Source organism: Nipponia nippon, unplaced genomic scaffold (genome assembly GCF_047370975.1).
Source record: "Nipponia nippon isolate SJK-2023a ecotype South Korea unplaced genomic scaffold, ASM4737097v1 scaffold_9, whole genome shotgun sequence".
Taxonomy (NCBI): Eukaryota; Metazoa; Chordata; class Aves; order Pelecaniformes; family Threskiornithidae; genus Nipponia; species Nipponia nippon.
The window spans coordinates 17,639,484-17,653,759 of record NW_028262413.1 but is presented as its reverse complement, the minus strand read 5'-3'; the positions used below and the strand labels follow the sequence as shown (position 1 = coordinate 17,653,759).

At 41.1% G+C, this 14,276-nt stretch overlaps 1 protein-coding gene across 5 annotated transcripts in view; it reads right to left on the bottom strand.

Moving 5' to 3' along the window:
* POC1A (POC1 centriolar protein A) overlaps positions 1–14,276 on the bottom strand; it is a 62,276-nt gene that overhangs the window by 30,320 nt on the left and 17,680 nt on the right. For all 5 annotated transcript variants that reach the window (XM_087744017.1, XM_087744019.1, XM_087744018.1 and 2 more), the window contains 2 exons: positions 13,403–13,536; positions 2,959–3,027 (listed from right to left, as the gene is read on the bottom strand). In XM_087744017.1, the coding sequence (XP_087600143.1) occupies positions 2,959–3,027; positions 13,403–13,536 (203 nt within the window). The remainder of the gene's footprint in view (positions 1–2,958; positions 3,028–13,402; positions 13,537–14,276) is intronic.

Sequence of the window (14,276 nt, the reverse complement as noted above, 5' to 3'; positions counted from 1 at the left end):
ATGCACACCAAAGCTTACCTAAGAAAGCTTTGCCATTGATTAAGGATGTTATTTGTAAATATGCTACTGAATACAGACATAGCATAACTGTGTTCTCAATGGGTAAGTGACCTCTTCCAACATTCTTTGGGTCAGGAACATCATGAAACTAGAGCTACCTAGAGAACTTCAAAGCAACATGCAGAATACACCATTAAAACCGCAGGTATATTAAAATACCATGCTTAGCATTACAGCACTTATCAGCCACACCCCAAACAACTAGTCACTGGCTTACCATGAGATTCATTCACAGGAAAAGGAGAATTAGTACTTTCAGACTAGCATTAGAGATCTTGAGCTAGTTTGTCAGCTAAACACTAAAATTAAATCCCACTTATAGGCATCTTCTCTCCACAATGCAGTATTTATTTCAGAAGAGAAGAGAGGCCTCTAACACATAAACCACTTCAACATATCAAGAGCAAATCTGTGGAGTAAAATCCTTAGCAGTGGCTCTAAAAGTCTAAAAAAGTTTAAGAGCAATCTATCAACTATTTCAGAAGTCTGAAAGACACCTATGAAACCAGACAGCTCATCTTGGTCATCAGAAACATCAGTGATGATTCTTCACTTATCAGTTTTCATCCCTGCATCACGTGAAAAAAAAAAAAATTTCTTTTGTAGTTGCATAGTTAACCAACAAGGCCATTCCATTGTGTAACAGAAAAAAGTGATGCTCTTTTATTGTATAGATTGTCTCTTCACAGCTAGTAAAGGTGCTATTACAACAAAAATGGGCATTGCCACCTTGTCTAAGTTAGGGGTTAAGAGCAATGCAACATAGCTCAGTGAAGACCGATGATAGAAAAAGGATACTTACTCAGACCACTACTTTGGGTTGAAGTCTATCCGTATCTTCAGCAGGGCAACTCACACTAACTATGTTAAAACCAGCATATATTCACAGCACGAGGTGCAAATGGCACCTCCTGATTCCAGCGGGCTCATACAACAGCCCTGTTCGCAGTTCAGTAATTAATTAATTTTTTTTTTAGACAGGCTACATGTCTAAATTACCCCACAAAAAGTCTTTTTGGCCTGTAGAGGTGTTCTTTATTATTTCTCGTATTTCTCTTGGAATCAGAAAGCTAGCATTCAGAGAGGTCCATTCGACTCAAAAAGCCTCTTGTATATACACAACTGGCAATTTAAGACTAATGCTGTTTTTAATACATAGATATATTGTATGTTAAAGTTCTTTCTCCATGCACAAAAGGAAGCACAGCCTGCATTTTCAGATACAAACCTAAAAGGAGAGAGGCAATTCCTTCATGGGAGCTAAGAAAAGGGAAGCCAACAGCCACCCTTCCCAGTACATGTGTTCAGAAACATGCAGCCTTGAGCTACAACGGAAAAGGGCTGCCAAAAAAAAAAAAGCAGTTATGACCCCATGCCATAAATGTACCTTTACAAAGCACCTTTCTGGGGAGGCATTGCCATTCAGCATTTCAGTTTAACAATACCAGGTGATACTTGGCAATGAGCATTACTTTGTTTAAATAAATCCCAACCATAGGAAAGACAGAGGGAACTGATCAAATAGAAGCCTTTTGAAGGAATCTACTTTACACAACAGAGAAATGTAGGCTAATACATCCTCTTAAGCTAAAAAAATGAAATAAATAAAAAGTAGAGGTTGTTGGCTATGCCTAGAAATTGAAGACAAATAAAATTTCTGAAGTTCTCTATTAAAAATAACTAGTAATGAATTGCTATATAACTGCAACTTCCAGATACATCAGGGCTTTTAAGGAAGAAACAAACAACAGCAAACAGGTATATTTATTTCTTGTATTAGATAAGCATTTCAAGAGCAAACCTTAACAGTGACCCCAACAAAATTTTATAAGACAAAAACTGGACGCATCTCTTCAAAACAGTCTGTTTAAAGGCTTAAATAAAAAGTGGTCTTAAAGAGACAGGATGACAAGCTGTGCAAATATATAAAATAGAGTTTAAATGCTCCCTGAAACTGTAATGAGCTACAACCCCAGGACTGGTTTCCTCCTTGATAGCATACAACTGCAAACATACATTACATAGAGAACCCAAGCAAGTCATTTCAGCATGGTCCAGACATACTGGGTATGCTTTTACTTTCCTCCACTGACAACAGAAATCAAAACCCAGCAGCTCTTAAAGAAATGTGAATCTGGATTATAAGTCAGAACCAGAAGTAAAAGGAAGAAATCCCTCCTCCTGCCCCAACTGATTCATCCCCAAAAACCCTTTACCAGTAGTACGAGACACCCAGGCTCTTAATCCTAGTGTATATATTAAGGTCAGCAGAGAAAAGTCCAACTCTGACCCAAAAAGCTGAGCCTTAGAACAGCTTTGCACCAGACTCCCATCAATAAAGAGACCCGCAGCCTATATTTGTATCCAATCAGACTCAAAACCATCTGGTTTCAGTCACTGGAGATGGCTTAGCTATAGCGTCTCAATTAAGATTGAGAGGACAGATCTGTGGGAGGAGGACAGCATTAAGGAATATGAAATACAGAGTGTTGTAGACCAGTGGGGCCCAGAAGAGTATTCGAGGGAAGCATCCCTGCCTGCTTGCCTTGTCCTTACACTTGTGTCTCAGAACTAGTCAGCGGCAGATCAGGAGACGATCCATCAGCATAGCCCGTGATATTCAGGGTATCTCAACACAGTCATTTGTATACTCATCTAACTTATTTCTCAGCAGCAGATGCCTCAGAAAGGCATATAACAAGGGCTGTATATAGGGTAATATTTCCTCTGCTGTACATACCCATTCCTAGATAATCCATCTGAAGTGCTTCCTCACAAAGAAAAGTCTATGTTTAGTATATCTCACTATTTTAAATATTTGTTTTCTCTTTGAAAGCACCAAGATGCCTAGAAAAGAGTAACGAGGCACAAAACTATCAAATTAAACCAGTCACATACCTGTTCATCAGAACCTCCAGAGGCAAATAAGTCTCCAGCTCTTGAAAAAGCTACACAGGTGGCTGGCCCCTGCAAATAGATTTAAAAGATAGGTTTAAAAAAAAAGTGAAAAAACTTAACTGTTATAAAGCTCCATTCATTACAGCTTTACAAGCTATTTCTTACTTGACATCAGCAATCTAAAGGCAAAATTTAAAAAGCTCTTATCTGTCAGGTAAGTGGGACACAATTAACATGTTAAGTTCACTGGCACTTACTTACTGTTTTCCACATTTTTGTCCCCAGTTTAAGACATCCACTTTTCAATATCCATGGCATTGAGACAGACAGGAACAAACCAAGTTTTACAGTTTCAGTCTTTTCCTTCTTCCCTCTCCATCATTCTCACTTCCCTTTAGAATTAGAAATACCTAAAACTCATGTTCATCTATTAAAAGCAGTGACACTGTTGAGTTTTGTTAAATGCAGCCTTCAGTCAGCCACCTGATGGAAAAGGTTTGAAGTAGAAAAGGAGGTTTAAACACACAGATACACACAGAGCAGCAAAGGGCAGATTGAGAAAGATTGTTGGAAGTAAAATACCCTTACACCTGACAATTCTATGCATTCACAAATCATAAGCCATGTCCTGTAAAAATAAGTGTTTTTTAAAACAAATTTGAGGAGTGATGAATCCACCTTTCAGGCTCCAACTGTCAAGCCTTCAGAATTTACATTTTCCAAGCTCCCCCTCACACCACGAAAACTAGATCCATGAAAGGAAGATGTACTCAGCCAAGACTTTCACATAATTATGGAAGTCCAGGGGCCAGACCTTCAAACATTACCCAGAACCTTCAAGACACTGACACCACAAGACAACACATTTAATGACCACTGTGTGCACCAGATTCACCATGGAAAATAGTATCTTCTCTCCAAATGCTTTCCCAACAGCCTTTCTTCGTAAATACATAGCTGTCACTAAGGGACAGCATAAAACACAAGACTGATGATGAAAACAGCCAACAGGTAGGGCTACAGGCAAGAAGTGAAAGAATCAGTTCTACCATGAAGGAAAAGGTTGTGAGGTTTTTGTTTTATATACAGCCATCATATGCTCTCCTATATTTCTAGGTTATTCCATGCAAACTGCTCACTGGAAAAGACCCAAGGCTTAAAGCTCTTGCCCACTCCACCACAACATAACTTCAAAACATGCCTGACCAGCTATCAACCAAAGCGATCAACTTACATCAATTAATTTGGCCAAAGTTAGAAGCATTTTAAGTCAAGGAATCTGTACAAGCAGAATAACTGAATGCACAAGATTCAGTATTCAGAGCAGAATCCAATTACTCATTTTATTTCAGACTTGGCAGTCAAGAAGTCCACAAAGTACCAGACCACTGTTTCCAGAAGAGGAGGAAGAAAAAGCCAAGGCTACCTGAAGAGCACTAGAAGGAAGAGCAGGTCACTGAATGGCAGATAGAGCAGCATCAGCAGAATATACTGTATTTGTACGTTAGCTTCTACTTAGACAGTACTACAGGATACAGCAGAGTTTTGCAGGAGGCAGTTATTCTCTTTGGATACCAACTAGCAGGACAAAGTCAACACAGGGGGCACATCCAAAGCCATCCAAACCAAACCAGAATCACTGCTTCACATCACCTTACACATGGACAAGCAATGACAGAGGCTCCAAGCCAAACAGGCACCTGCAGCAGCACAGGGGAACGCAAGCAGCAGGCAGGCACTCCTTACACCACTATTGTTTGCCATGTTTAAGCTACAGGCTAATGATCTATGCAGGTTTGTGTTACTTGTCAGGTTTTTAACTGAAGAACAGAAGGCTGGCTTAAAACTGCTTTTCTCTTAGTAGTTTCACTGAAGAGATGCCAGAGTTAACGCATTCAGGATCATCTTTGTATAGCATAGGCACTTGCATTCTGAAGAAGCCTTGCTCTTAAAACAAGTCAGTTCTGAGAGACTTTAAATGGTGCTGACTGCTACAGCACTGCTTGAGTAAAAGCATGCATTTCACACCACGCATCTATTTTAATACGTTTTCAACCTTTCAGAAAGCACACAGGAGGACGCACATGGGAAGGATGAGGCAGGCGCTCTGAGATGCAGTTAAACAGAGCTGGGAAATCATTACGTGTGTTCGAGCACAGGCACAACAGACAAACTGTTCTGCTTAGAATAAACAGCTGAGGACCCAGATAGTGAAGTTTTATGTCAGCTACTGAACATGTTACTTTGCAGACTGTTGTAAGCCTGAGCTTTTGCCCAAGCTGCACTGGGCAGAGGCAGGAACAAGCACTTCCAGAGGCTGCCTACAGCCAAGTTTGCCGGGAAAGCAAGCTGAACTTGTGACAGGCTGAAACAAACAAACAAAAAAACCTAACCAAAAAAAGGCAACTAGAAAAGCCACAACACAACCACCAGAAAAAAACCCACCACACGAACACACACCTTCTGACAGAAGCAGAGTTATCCTCTTTCAAGTATGATCATATATCTCAGAAGGCAAGTAAGAAGCTTCTCCTCACCCTGTATCAAGTTGCAAGGACGGACTATTCTATTAAGAGATCACATCTTCCCAACTGGCATCGCGTGGAAATCTCACATCTAGTTTGTTTCTGGTTTCCCTTCTTTCTCTCCTGCTTTGTAAAAACGAACTTGTCATTATTATTAAAAGGTAGACAAATACCCGGAGACTGCATTTGGGATAAACACCCAACTCTCACTGCAACCTGTCTCCCACAGTCCTGCGTGCTTTCAAATATGCTGGCACAATGTTATGCCAGCAAAACTAGAGTCTTGATGTGGTCGCTCCCAGTGTGAAGAGTTTTAGCTTCCTTAAAACACATTAAGGTATTTCCATATTATTTCACCTGCAGTGATTTCAAAAGGTTTTGAAGCCTTCTAACAGCAACATCTGATTCGAGAGATCTTGCCAGAATTGATCTAGTAGCAGCAATTTCAAAATGCGTGCGCAGTCATTAGCGTGACTAAGCTTGTTCAACGAATGCAGCATTAAATAGTGCAGATATTTCAAACCAAAGACACCATAATCAGTCAGCTGAGACAAAGCGTGCCTCTGCCTTCTAGTCCCACCCACCTTCCCCAGCAGTTCAGCTCTCTCACCACAGTGTCAGGAATGGAGACCCTCTTAAAAAAAAAAAAAAAAAAGAAAAAGCAAAAGCAAAGACAAATAAGCAATAAGGAAGGGCAGAAACAAGTACATAGCCAGAAAACTGCGCAGTGGTGAACACTGCTCAAAGATAACAGAGCTGAGGATGCAGAAGCTGCACTCTGACTGTAACAAACCAGTGAGGTTGGGAGGGCAAAAAAAAAATTCAAGACATTGCTCAAGACAAAATGTTCAGGAACAAGCACAAGTGAGGAATACTGGAGAGGAGCAATGTTTCACAAAACTATTTTTATCAGTCTAAGTATTTCAGTGTATTTAGACAAAATTTAGCACAATACAAATCACATCAAAACAGGCAATGAACTGACTCCAAAGTCATGGCATTCTGAAGGGAAAAAAAAAAAAGTTCAACAGAACATATCCCTCCCAAAATAGAAACTGATATCAAAGACTGAATGTGCCTTTATAAATTGAAAGAAGGGGAACAAACAAGTCTATAGACACAACATCCTCTACAGATTTGTTGACATAAATTAAGTGAAAAGTATTTTTGCTACATGCACTTACAGCACTCTTCCCGGATATAACAGGTTTGCTATAGCAACATACAAATAATAGTTTGCCAAATACTCTGGCAATTTAACATAAACACACAAAACAAAAATAAAAAGCTACACATGACAGTGGTTAGACACAGCCTAACTCCCATTTGTTCCATATAAGCATGGTAGAGATCTAACAGGTTTCTGATGCAGTCCTGGACAACAGGTACATGGTTGGAGACTGAATTCAAGTCTTCCTTCAGATTTTTTCCCCCCCTTTAAACTTGCTGTTTACATCAAAAGTGGCAGAAAGCAGCAGCTGCATATTCTTCTATACAAGTTGTAGGGAGAATTTTAAGCTTATTTCCCATGCAACTAGAACATGTGTGACGCAGCAACCTTCTAAAGGACCACTTTATTCCTCTCCCTGTAGCAAGATACAAATGCCCTCCTGTTAGTATTTCCTGAGGGTTCAGAAGTTCCAGTTCTGCATCCTCATTGTGCTAGGCACTGCACACAAGCTGCTAGCACCAGTTCCCAAATTCCTACAGCTTCTTGCCTTAGATTAAACAGCAAGCTGCAAGAAGAAGGGATTGGAAAATGAGATACACCAAGTCAGTGGTAAGGAACATTTCTATGTAGTCCTCAGCAGGCCAACAACATGAGGACTGCTGAGCTTTTGTGCATGTTAAAGTTTGAAATTACAATAATAGTTTTGGTGATACTGGGAGAGAGCTGCAGAAAGTTTGAGGAAAAGTACAGAAGAAAGCAAAAAGTCATTCACTGGAAATGTTGAGTGGGAAGAACATTGCCACTAATCAATATTCAACTCATCTCCTCTAGCAAAAGAGTACCACCAGGCAGGGTGGAGATAAACCCCAGGGAGCCTTGAAAAGGACAAATTGCTCACACACTGGATGCAGCAAAGAAACTGGAAACAAAAAAAAAATAAAAATAATCAAGTCACACAGAAGGAATCATAACGGGATCAAACCTAGTCCTTTACAGCAGTGTTCCCAACGAACAAGATTCAGGCAAGGTCAGATAGCCATGCCACGGTACCTGAAACACTAGGTCACATCCCCCTTTAGCTGTATCTGTAAGTAAAAAGGATGAAGCACAGCACATTACACAATCTAACTTATGTGCAGACTACCCCCCAGAGATAGAGACTATATCTTCTCCTCGTTTTCCCACTCCCTACAGAAAGAGGCTAGTGATCACAAGGCCTTTATTGCCCTAGCAATCCACAGGTTGATCAGCTTACACAAAACACTAAGTGTGGCCTTAGAAAGAGACGGTCAGAACTATTCTGAATGGCTTGCATGCATTCATCACCTAGAGAGACAGGATCCGAAGCCAGGACACAGATTACAACACTGAATGAGTGACTGGCAGGATGCTAACAGCATCCGTAACAGTTGACACAGGGATGGCGAGAGACAGCAGGAATAGCATCCCTGAACACAAAGCTTTCAAAGGTGGAGCTAAAAATAGACCTCTCTGAAATAAATACGTAAGAGAAAGGCCAAGAGTTTAGTTTGGAGAAATGGAAATATGTCTGGAGCAAACAGTCACACCTGCATGCAGATAGCAGATGAATGTGTACCATCTATAAATAATAAGTGGACAGACACAGAGAAAGCCCTCTTGAACACCACTTCCTCCCCCACAGAACTACTGGAGGACAGAAGGCACATGATTGCAAGAACAGCAGGGCCAACACCAACAGTCAATTCAAGTCAAGAGAGGCCAGACTTGCGAGCTTCAGCTAGGAGCAGAGCTAACCTTTTGGCTTCAGCGTAACAGAAGAAACAAGAGCCAGGCTGGAGAGGGTCCAGGAATAAACCAGAGGAGAGTAGTTTAACAATGCACAGTCTGCACGATGAAAGGAGAGGCAGAGAGGAAGGTAGCTGGAAAGACAAGTGAGGTCAAGGATGCCAGTAGATTTTTCTTTTTTTTTTCCCCCCCCCTCTCTTTTTTTTTTTTTAAATCCTGGGAGAAACTAAAGCATACCAGAGAAGAGCCAGATAAGAAAGTAAGGGAGGCGCCAAGAGCTGGAACAAGGCATATCTAGAGGATGTGAACAGTTGAATTAAAGGAGCGCTTCCTCTTCCGCTGTCCACAAAAGGAGATGTAGAAGTGGGAAGATACAAGCCAGTACATTCAGTCACACTCCCCTGGAAGAGATTAACTAGTGCAAAGAGAAAAAGGAAATACAAGTGGTGATGAGGTCTGAGAAGCAAATCAGAGTCAGCAACAAGCACGCTGGGATCTTAGGCATGGGATCATCAGTTCAAGGCATAAAAGAAATAATAATAAACAAAGCAGTCATTGCCACTGTTCACAGTGCTTTCAACTGCTTCAACGCACAGAACAGGGCAAGTCACACTTGGACAGATGGACATTGACATGACAGAGGGTAGAGGAGCAAAAGGTGCAAAGAATAAGCAATCAAGACAACTAGGAAAACACCAAGAGCAGGTAAGAAACTTGATAAATGCATTTGAGTGCCAAAGAACATAGAGGGCCTGAGACAAGATGCTGATGTCATGTGTCTTTCACCTATCACTTGGTTTCAGCAGCAGATAAAGCAGTGAAGAGAGTTCAGTGAAAACCAATTCAAACTAACAGACCTCTTGGTAAGGCAGAAGCACTGAGCCTGTATCTCAGGATCAGTGACGAACTTGCAGCAAGGAAACCCGCAGCTATAAAGATCTATTCGATCTCATCAGAAAAGGTGAAAGACAATATCAGGATACACAGTAGGAAAAGAAAGCTGAATTGTGAGAAGACGGCAGAGGCAGGAAGAAATACAAAGGGCAAGACAGGTGACGGTTACACACACTTATTTCACAATCTGGTACAGTATGCAGCACATACCCTGCAGAAGGAACATCACCCAGGCAAATCCAAATCTTAGAAAGAGGCAAGAGCTGGAAAAAAAAAGCTATGAAAGCCATGGATGTTTGTTGGGTTGGGGTTTTTTGTGGGTTTTTTGTTGTTGTTTTTATTTACAAGCAACACAGATACCCCAAAGACGATGTGGAGAGGGGAAAAGGCATTGCACACTGGCAAATCAAGAGATACAGGACAGAGCTGAGTATTGTCCTCAAGTGGGGATGGAGTGGAAAGCGATAGGGGAAAGAATCCACATCTCTAACAGTAAAGACAAGAAACATGTTTAGATAAAATGGGCAGATTCAAAGGGAACCAAGGAGACAAGCACAGATAGCAGTGGCAACAAGGGATGTCTTCATGCAGAATACCTCTGACAAGAAGTCACAAGGATTCTCAGTCCACTGAGCTTTGAAAAACTCCCATATTACTACACAGAGCAAGACTGTTGTGCCTGCACCTTCCTTCACAGGGGAGTAAGGGCTACAGGTAACACAGGGAAAATTTATATTTTTCCTTATAATGGAATCTTCAGTAGCTTGTGAACTCCTGGAAGCTTCAGTTTAAAAAAAAATATTACGAGGGAAGAATAGAGCACTCATACTTCCTTTTAATACTCAGAAATGCTAATCTAAAATCAATTGCTTGTTTTTTGCAACATAGCCCTTCTCTCCTTTTGCTGGTCCAGTTCTGTGCAGCCCTGAGATGTCCTCACACCAATCAAAGAGAACCAGGCCGGCACGGATGTTTAATGCCACCTAGGTAGAGCTAGCAGCAGACAGTAAAGAAGCACATTTGTTTCTTGTGCACCTGCTCAGAAGATCTTGCTCTTTAGTCAGCCAGCAAAGCAGAGAGCACTTATGCCACCCAGGTAGGTGGAAGGCAGCTACTTCATGGTTCAAGTCAAGGTTGCTTGGAGAAATGTAACTTTGCATTTTCTGTCTTCCTATTTATAAACATAACCATGCAGATGTTTTCTAAATATTTAATGAGAACTTCCATTCCAGTAAGAAAGTCAGTCTGGAAGTGCTCTAATCAAATCTCCCCAAAGGGCAGACAGGCACTGTGTACATACCTGCTCTCCTCCAGCAACGCTCCAGAGGTGACTTACAGGCCCCAAAACATTCTGTTCCTCGACGATGATTCAGTACCAGAGGTGGACCTACATACCAACCTGGTGTCTCATCTGTATGGAATTAGGCAAGAGTACTTTACAGCTTGAAGCACTCCAGAACTAAAATATGCAGCACAATACAGAATGATATTTCACAGCTGCAAGATGTCAGCTCCAAGTTGCAAACTCCCATCTCTAACATTCTGCTACAAGGGGGCCAGCTACATTACAATTAAAGACAGCAATGTAAACTTGGCAATCCTCCCTACGTAAACTACAGCTAATCAGCTGCTAACAAATTCCTGGCACTCCAGCAATTGCGTCAAAGTATGTCTAAAGGACCTTACGTTTTTTTCCTTCAAGTGTCCACTCGCATGCAGCCTTCCCAGAACAACATAACAGCAGTCAGCTGTCAGAGTAAGAACAAAGTGTCAAGCAGCATATTCACCCACACAAATTAACAACTCAAGAATGTCTTCAGAACAGGCTGTTCATTTGGTGACTAACCTATAGCCCTCACATAAAGAGGCAAATCTACTTAATGACCAAAAAAATCCACACCCACTTCATTTTTAGCCACTTGGAGATACTGGCAGAAATCACAGCGAGGCTGGAGGGGGAAAAAAACGCCAAAACCTCAGTATTAAGTAGCTTGGGTTTATCTACAAGCAGAGCAGGCAAGAGAAGCAGCCAGTGCAGGAATCCACCCCAGCAGCTTCTGGTGAAAGCAGGGCCTGTTGTCACTGCTGGTTGCTTACGATGAATGAAGCACAGGTTATCATATACTTTTAGTGGAAAAGCAAGGTATCTGTTAAATCAGGCATTAAAAGAACCCACCCACAACAATACAGCACATGCTAGTAGAGGGAATGCTTGCCCAGGGCTATGCCAAGACTGGTTCCACAGCCATCTCAGTGCAATACCCTTAACAAAGGCCAGAAAGCACTATCAGCCACTTTTATACTTCTACTTGTTTCCAAACCAAAGGAGGTGTAATCCCACAATGGCAACTACCCTTCAGCTGTGCCGGTGTCAAAGCATTTCCAATGTCAGTTAGATGCCGAGGAGAGAATGGCAGGCGTCTAACCGATCTGAAATGGGGTGCGGGGAAACAATACGGAGCTTTAACTCTACTTCTGAACAGATGATGCACAAACCGTTTTGTAGAAGCCCTGAGTTAAGTACACCATATCAGCCTAAAGAGACTTGCTGTTGTCTAACAAACAAGTCCTAAAGGGACTTTCTGCTGTTGGAAGACCTCCATCACCATAATCAGCTTTGGACTCTCATTCAAAGCAACACTTTTTTTGTCCCACTGCACTCATCAAGGAGCAGCCTACAGCTCACAAGGGAGGAAACTGGAAAGCAGGTTCAGCCTCCTGCTGAACAATAACCAGGTACATCCCTTCCTGAGGGAAGGATGAGAGGTGCAAAGATCCAATGTCCCTCCACACTTACCCTTTTCCAGAAAGCTACTTCCTAAGCACTCACTTGGCCAATTAACACAAAAGACAAATATGAAAATGAGATTAGGACAACAGTTCGAAGCTTCACAGCCCCAATACAACAGGAGTATCCGCTTAGTCCAGTTTTCAAAGCAAGAAAGTTTACTGCAGTCAAAGTTTACGTGTTAGGATAGCCAGCAATTGAACCCTTTGGTCACTTTTAATCAGATCTTCCCATGAAGTAGAGCTTTAAAGTATGAGGTTGTCCTATTTTTCCATTAATATCACAAAAAAGGAGAAACATTTATTAACACATAGTATAAGAGAAGTTACAGAACAAACTTGACCTTTTTAGACCTCAGGCAAGCAGTCACTAAACAAAGCCACAAGAAGCCAGAATTATCAGTTTTGCAGTTTACACAGCTACTATTATTGCCCAGAACCATCTCCACCACCCCCAAGAGCTTCAGGACGTGATTTTTCCCCCGGCTAGTTTTGATGCTTTAAGACTCAGCCCCCATTTTAACAGACAAACAAGTGGGTTAAGAATTTCTGTTCTCTTTGTCCCTTTGGAAAGGGAACCTTTAAAGCAGGTCTGCTTTTTCATGTGTCTGAGCCCCACTCAGCATGGACAATGAAATTAGTCTATTTATTTTCATTTAACATTTAAAAAAAGAGCTCCAAGCATTCATATAATTGACCTTACAAGCAACACATCCAGCAGCATAATACTAATAGGCCAATCAGTTAAACTTAACCAACCAGCAGCATTTATCACCTTCAATTATTTAATTCAGACTGTTAACAAAATGGAAACACGTTCCCAACTCACATCCCAAAATATATTTCTTCCATTTTACCACTACTGTCCCTAAGTCTTCTGTCAGGTGAATAGCATTTATCTTCACAACACTTAAGTCAGGGGACCAAGTGTTGTTTGCACTACTCTAGAGAGGGAGTCAGAGCTGTAGTACAGAGAAAGTGCACAACAGACCCAGGATTAGAGTCTAGGGTGCAGCTCTGACTGTGCCCCTTAGGACTTAGACGTGCATCCTCATACTGGAGCTCCCTTTCTGCCTTGTTTTCTCATCCTCTCCATTCCTGCCTTACCTCTTCCCCTCTCCATAGGCCTTCCCTTCAAAACAGTCATGATCTCAAAGAGTATTATGAGTACTAGTATCATCATCTTTTTATGTAAGGAAGTTTTCAAAAGATCTTTGGCCATGAAGAATGAAAGGCTCAAGCACAAATTTGTCCAGTTTGTTACAGGTTTGTATGTCACGTATAAAAGGCTTTGTCTCACCTGGTGACCATGAAGAGTATACAGAAGTCTTCCTTCTAGCAAGTCCAGAATTTTAAGAGTTGAATCATTGGAAGCAGTAACCAGATAGTTTCCAGAGGGGTGAAAGGAAAGACTGTTTACCACAGCACTGTGCACTAAAGATGGAAAAAACATACATAATAATCACCGAGACCAGTTTACATAAGCCCAAGGCAAAAGAATAAAATAAAGTACAAGCACATTCCAATTTTCTGTTATAAAGATTAACAGGAAAATTATCACAGGGGAAATATTCCACAAAAGCTCTTCAAAGCACTGGAGAACAAGGGCAGTATTCAATTCTTGTAAAAATAGGCACTACTTTACTGAAAGGAAAAAGGAAGCTTTGCCAATTATTCTGGGAGATTTAAGACTACAAAAGCTTCCAGCATAGCCCCAAAAAGTAACTATATGTGCAAGTGAGCTACATGATTCCGTGAGAGAGCTGGACATTGACATATTTTACTACTGTGGAGCTGCTGTTCTCACTCCCAAGTGACTCTAGAATAAACTCTATATGCTGGTACATTAAGGAGAAGACTGAACTTATGATGAAACAAACTCAAAGTTGGCATTGCACAGGTTCTTTTGGTTTACTACCCAACTCTAACTAAGACTGAGTTTCAGAGAAACTAGGAAAGAACGACCAGCAACTTGAAAATGGTCCAGTATAAGTATTATTCCTTCATCCATCCAATTCACCTCACCAAAAATTTAAAACAAGTATGAATAGACAAATTATCAAGAGTGTGAACTTCCAGTAAAGCAATCCTTCCTGCATGACGATGAAGCCTAAGAGTTATTTTGAAAAGAGTTAAAGAATATGCTCTAGGGAAAAAGGTAAACTACACTTTTA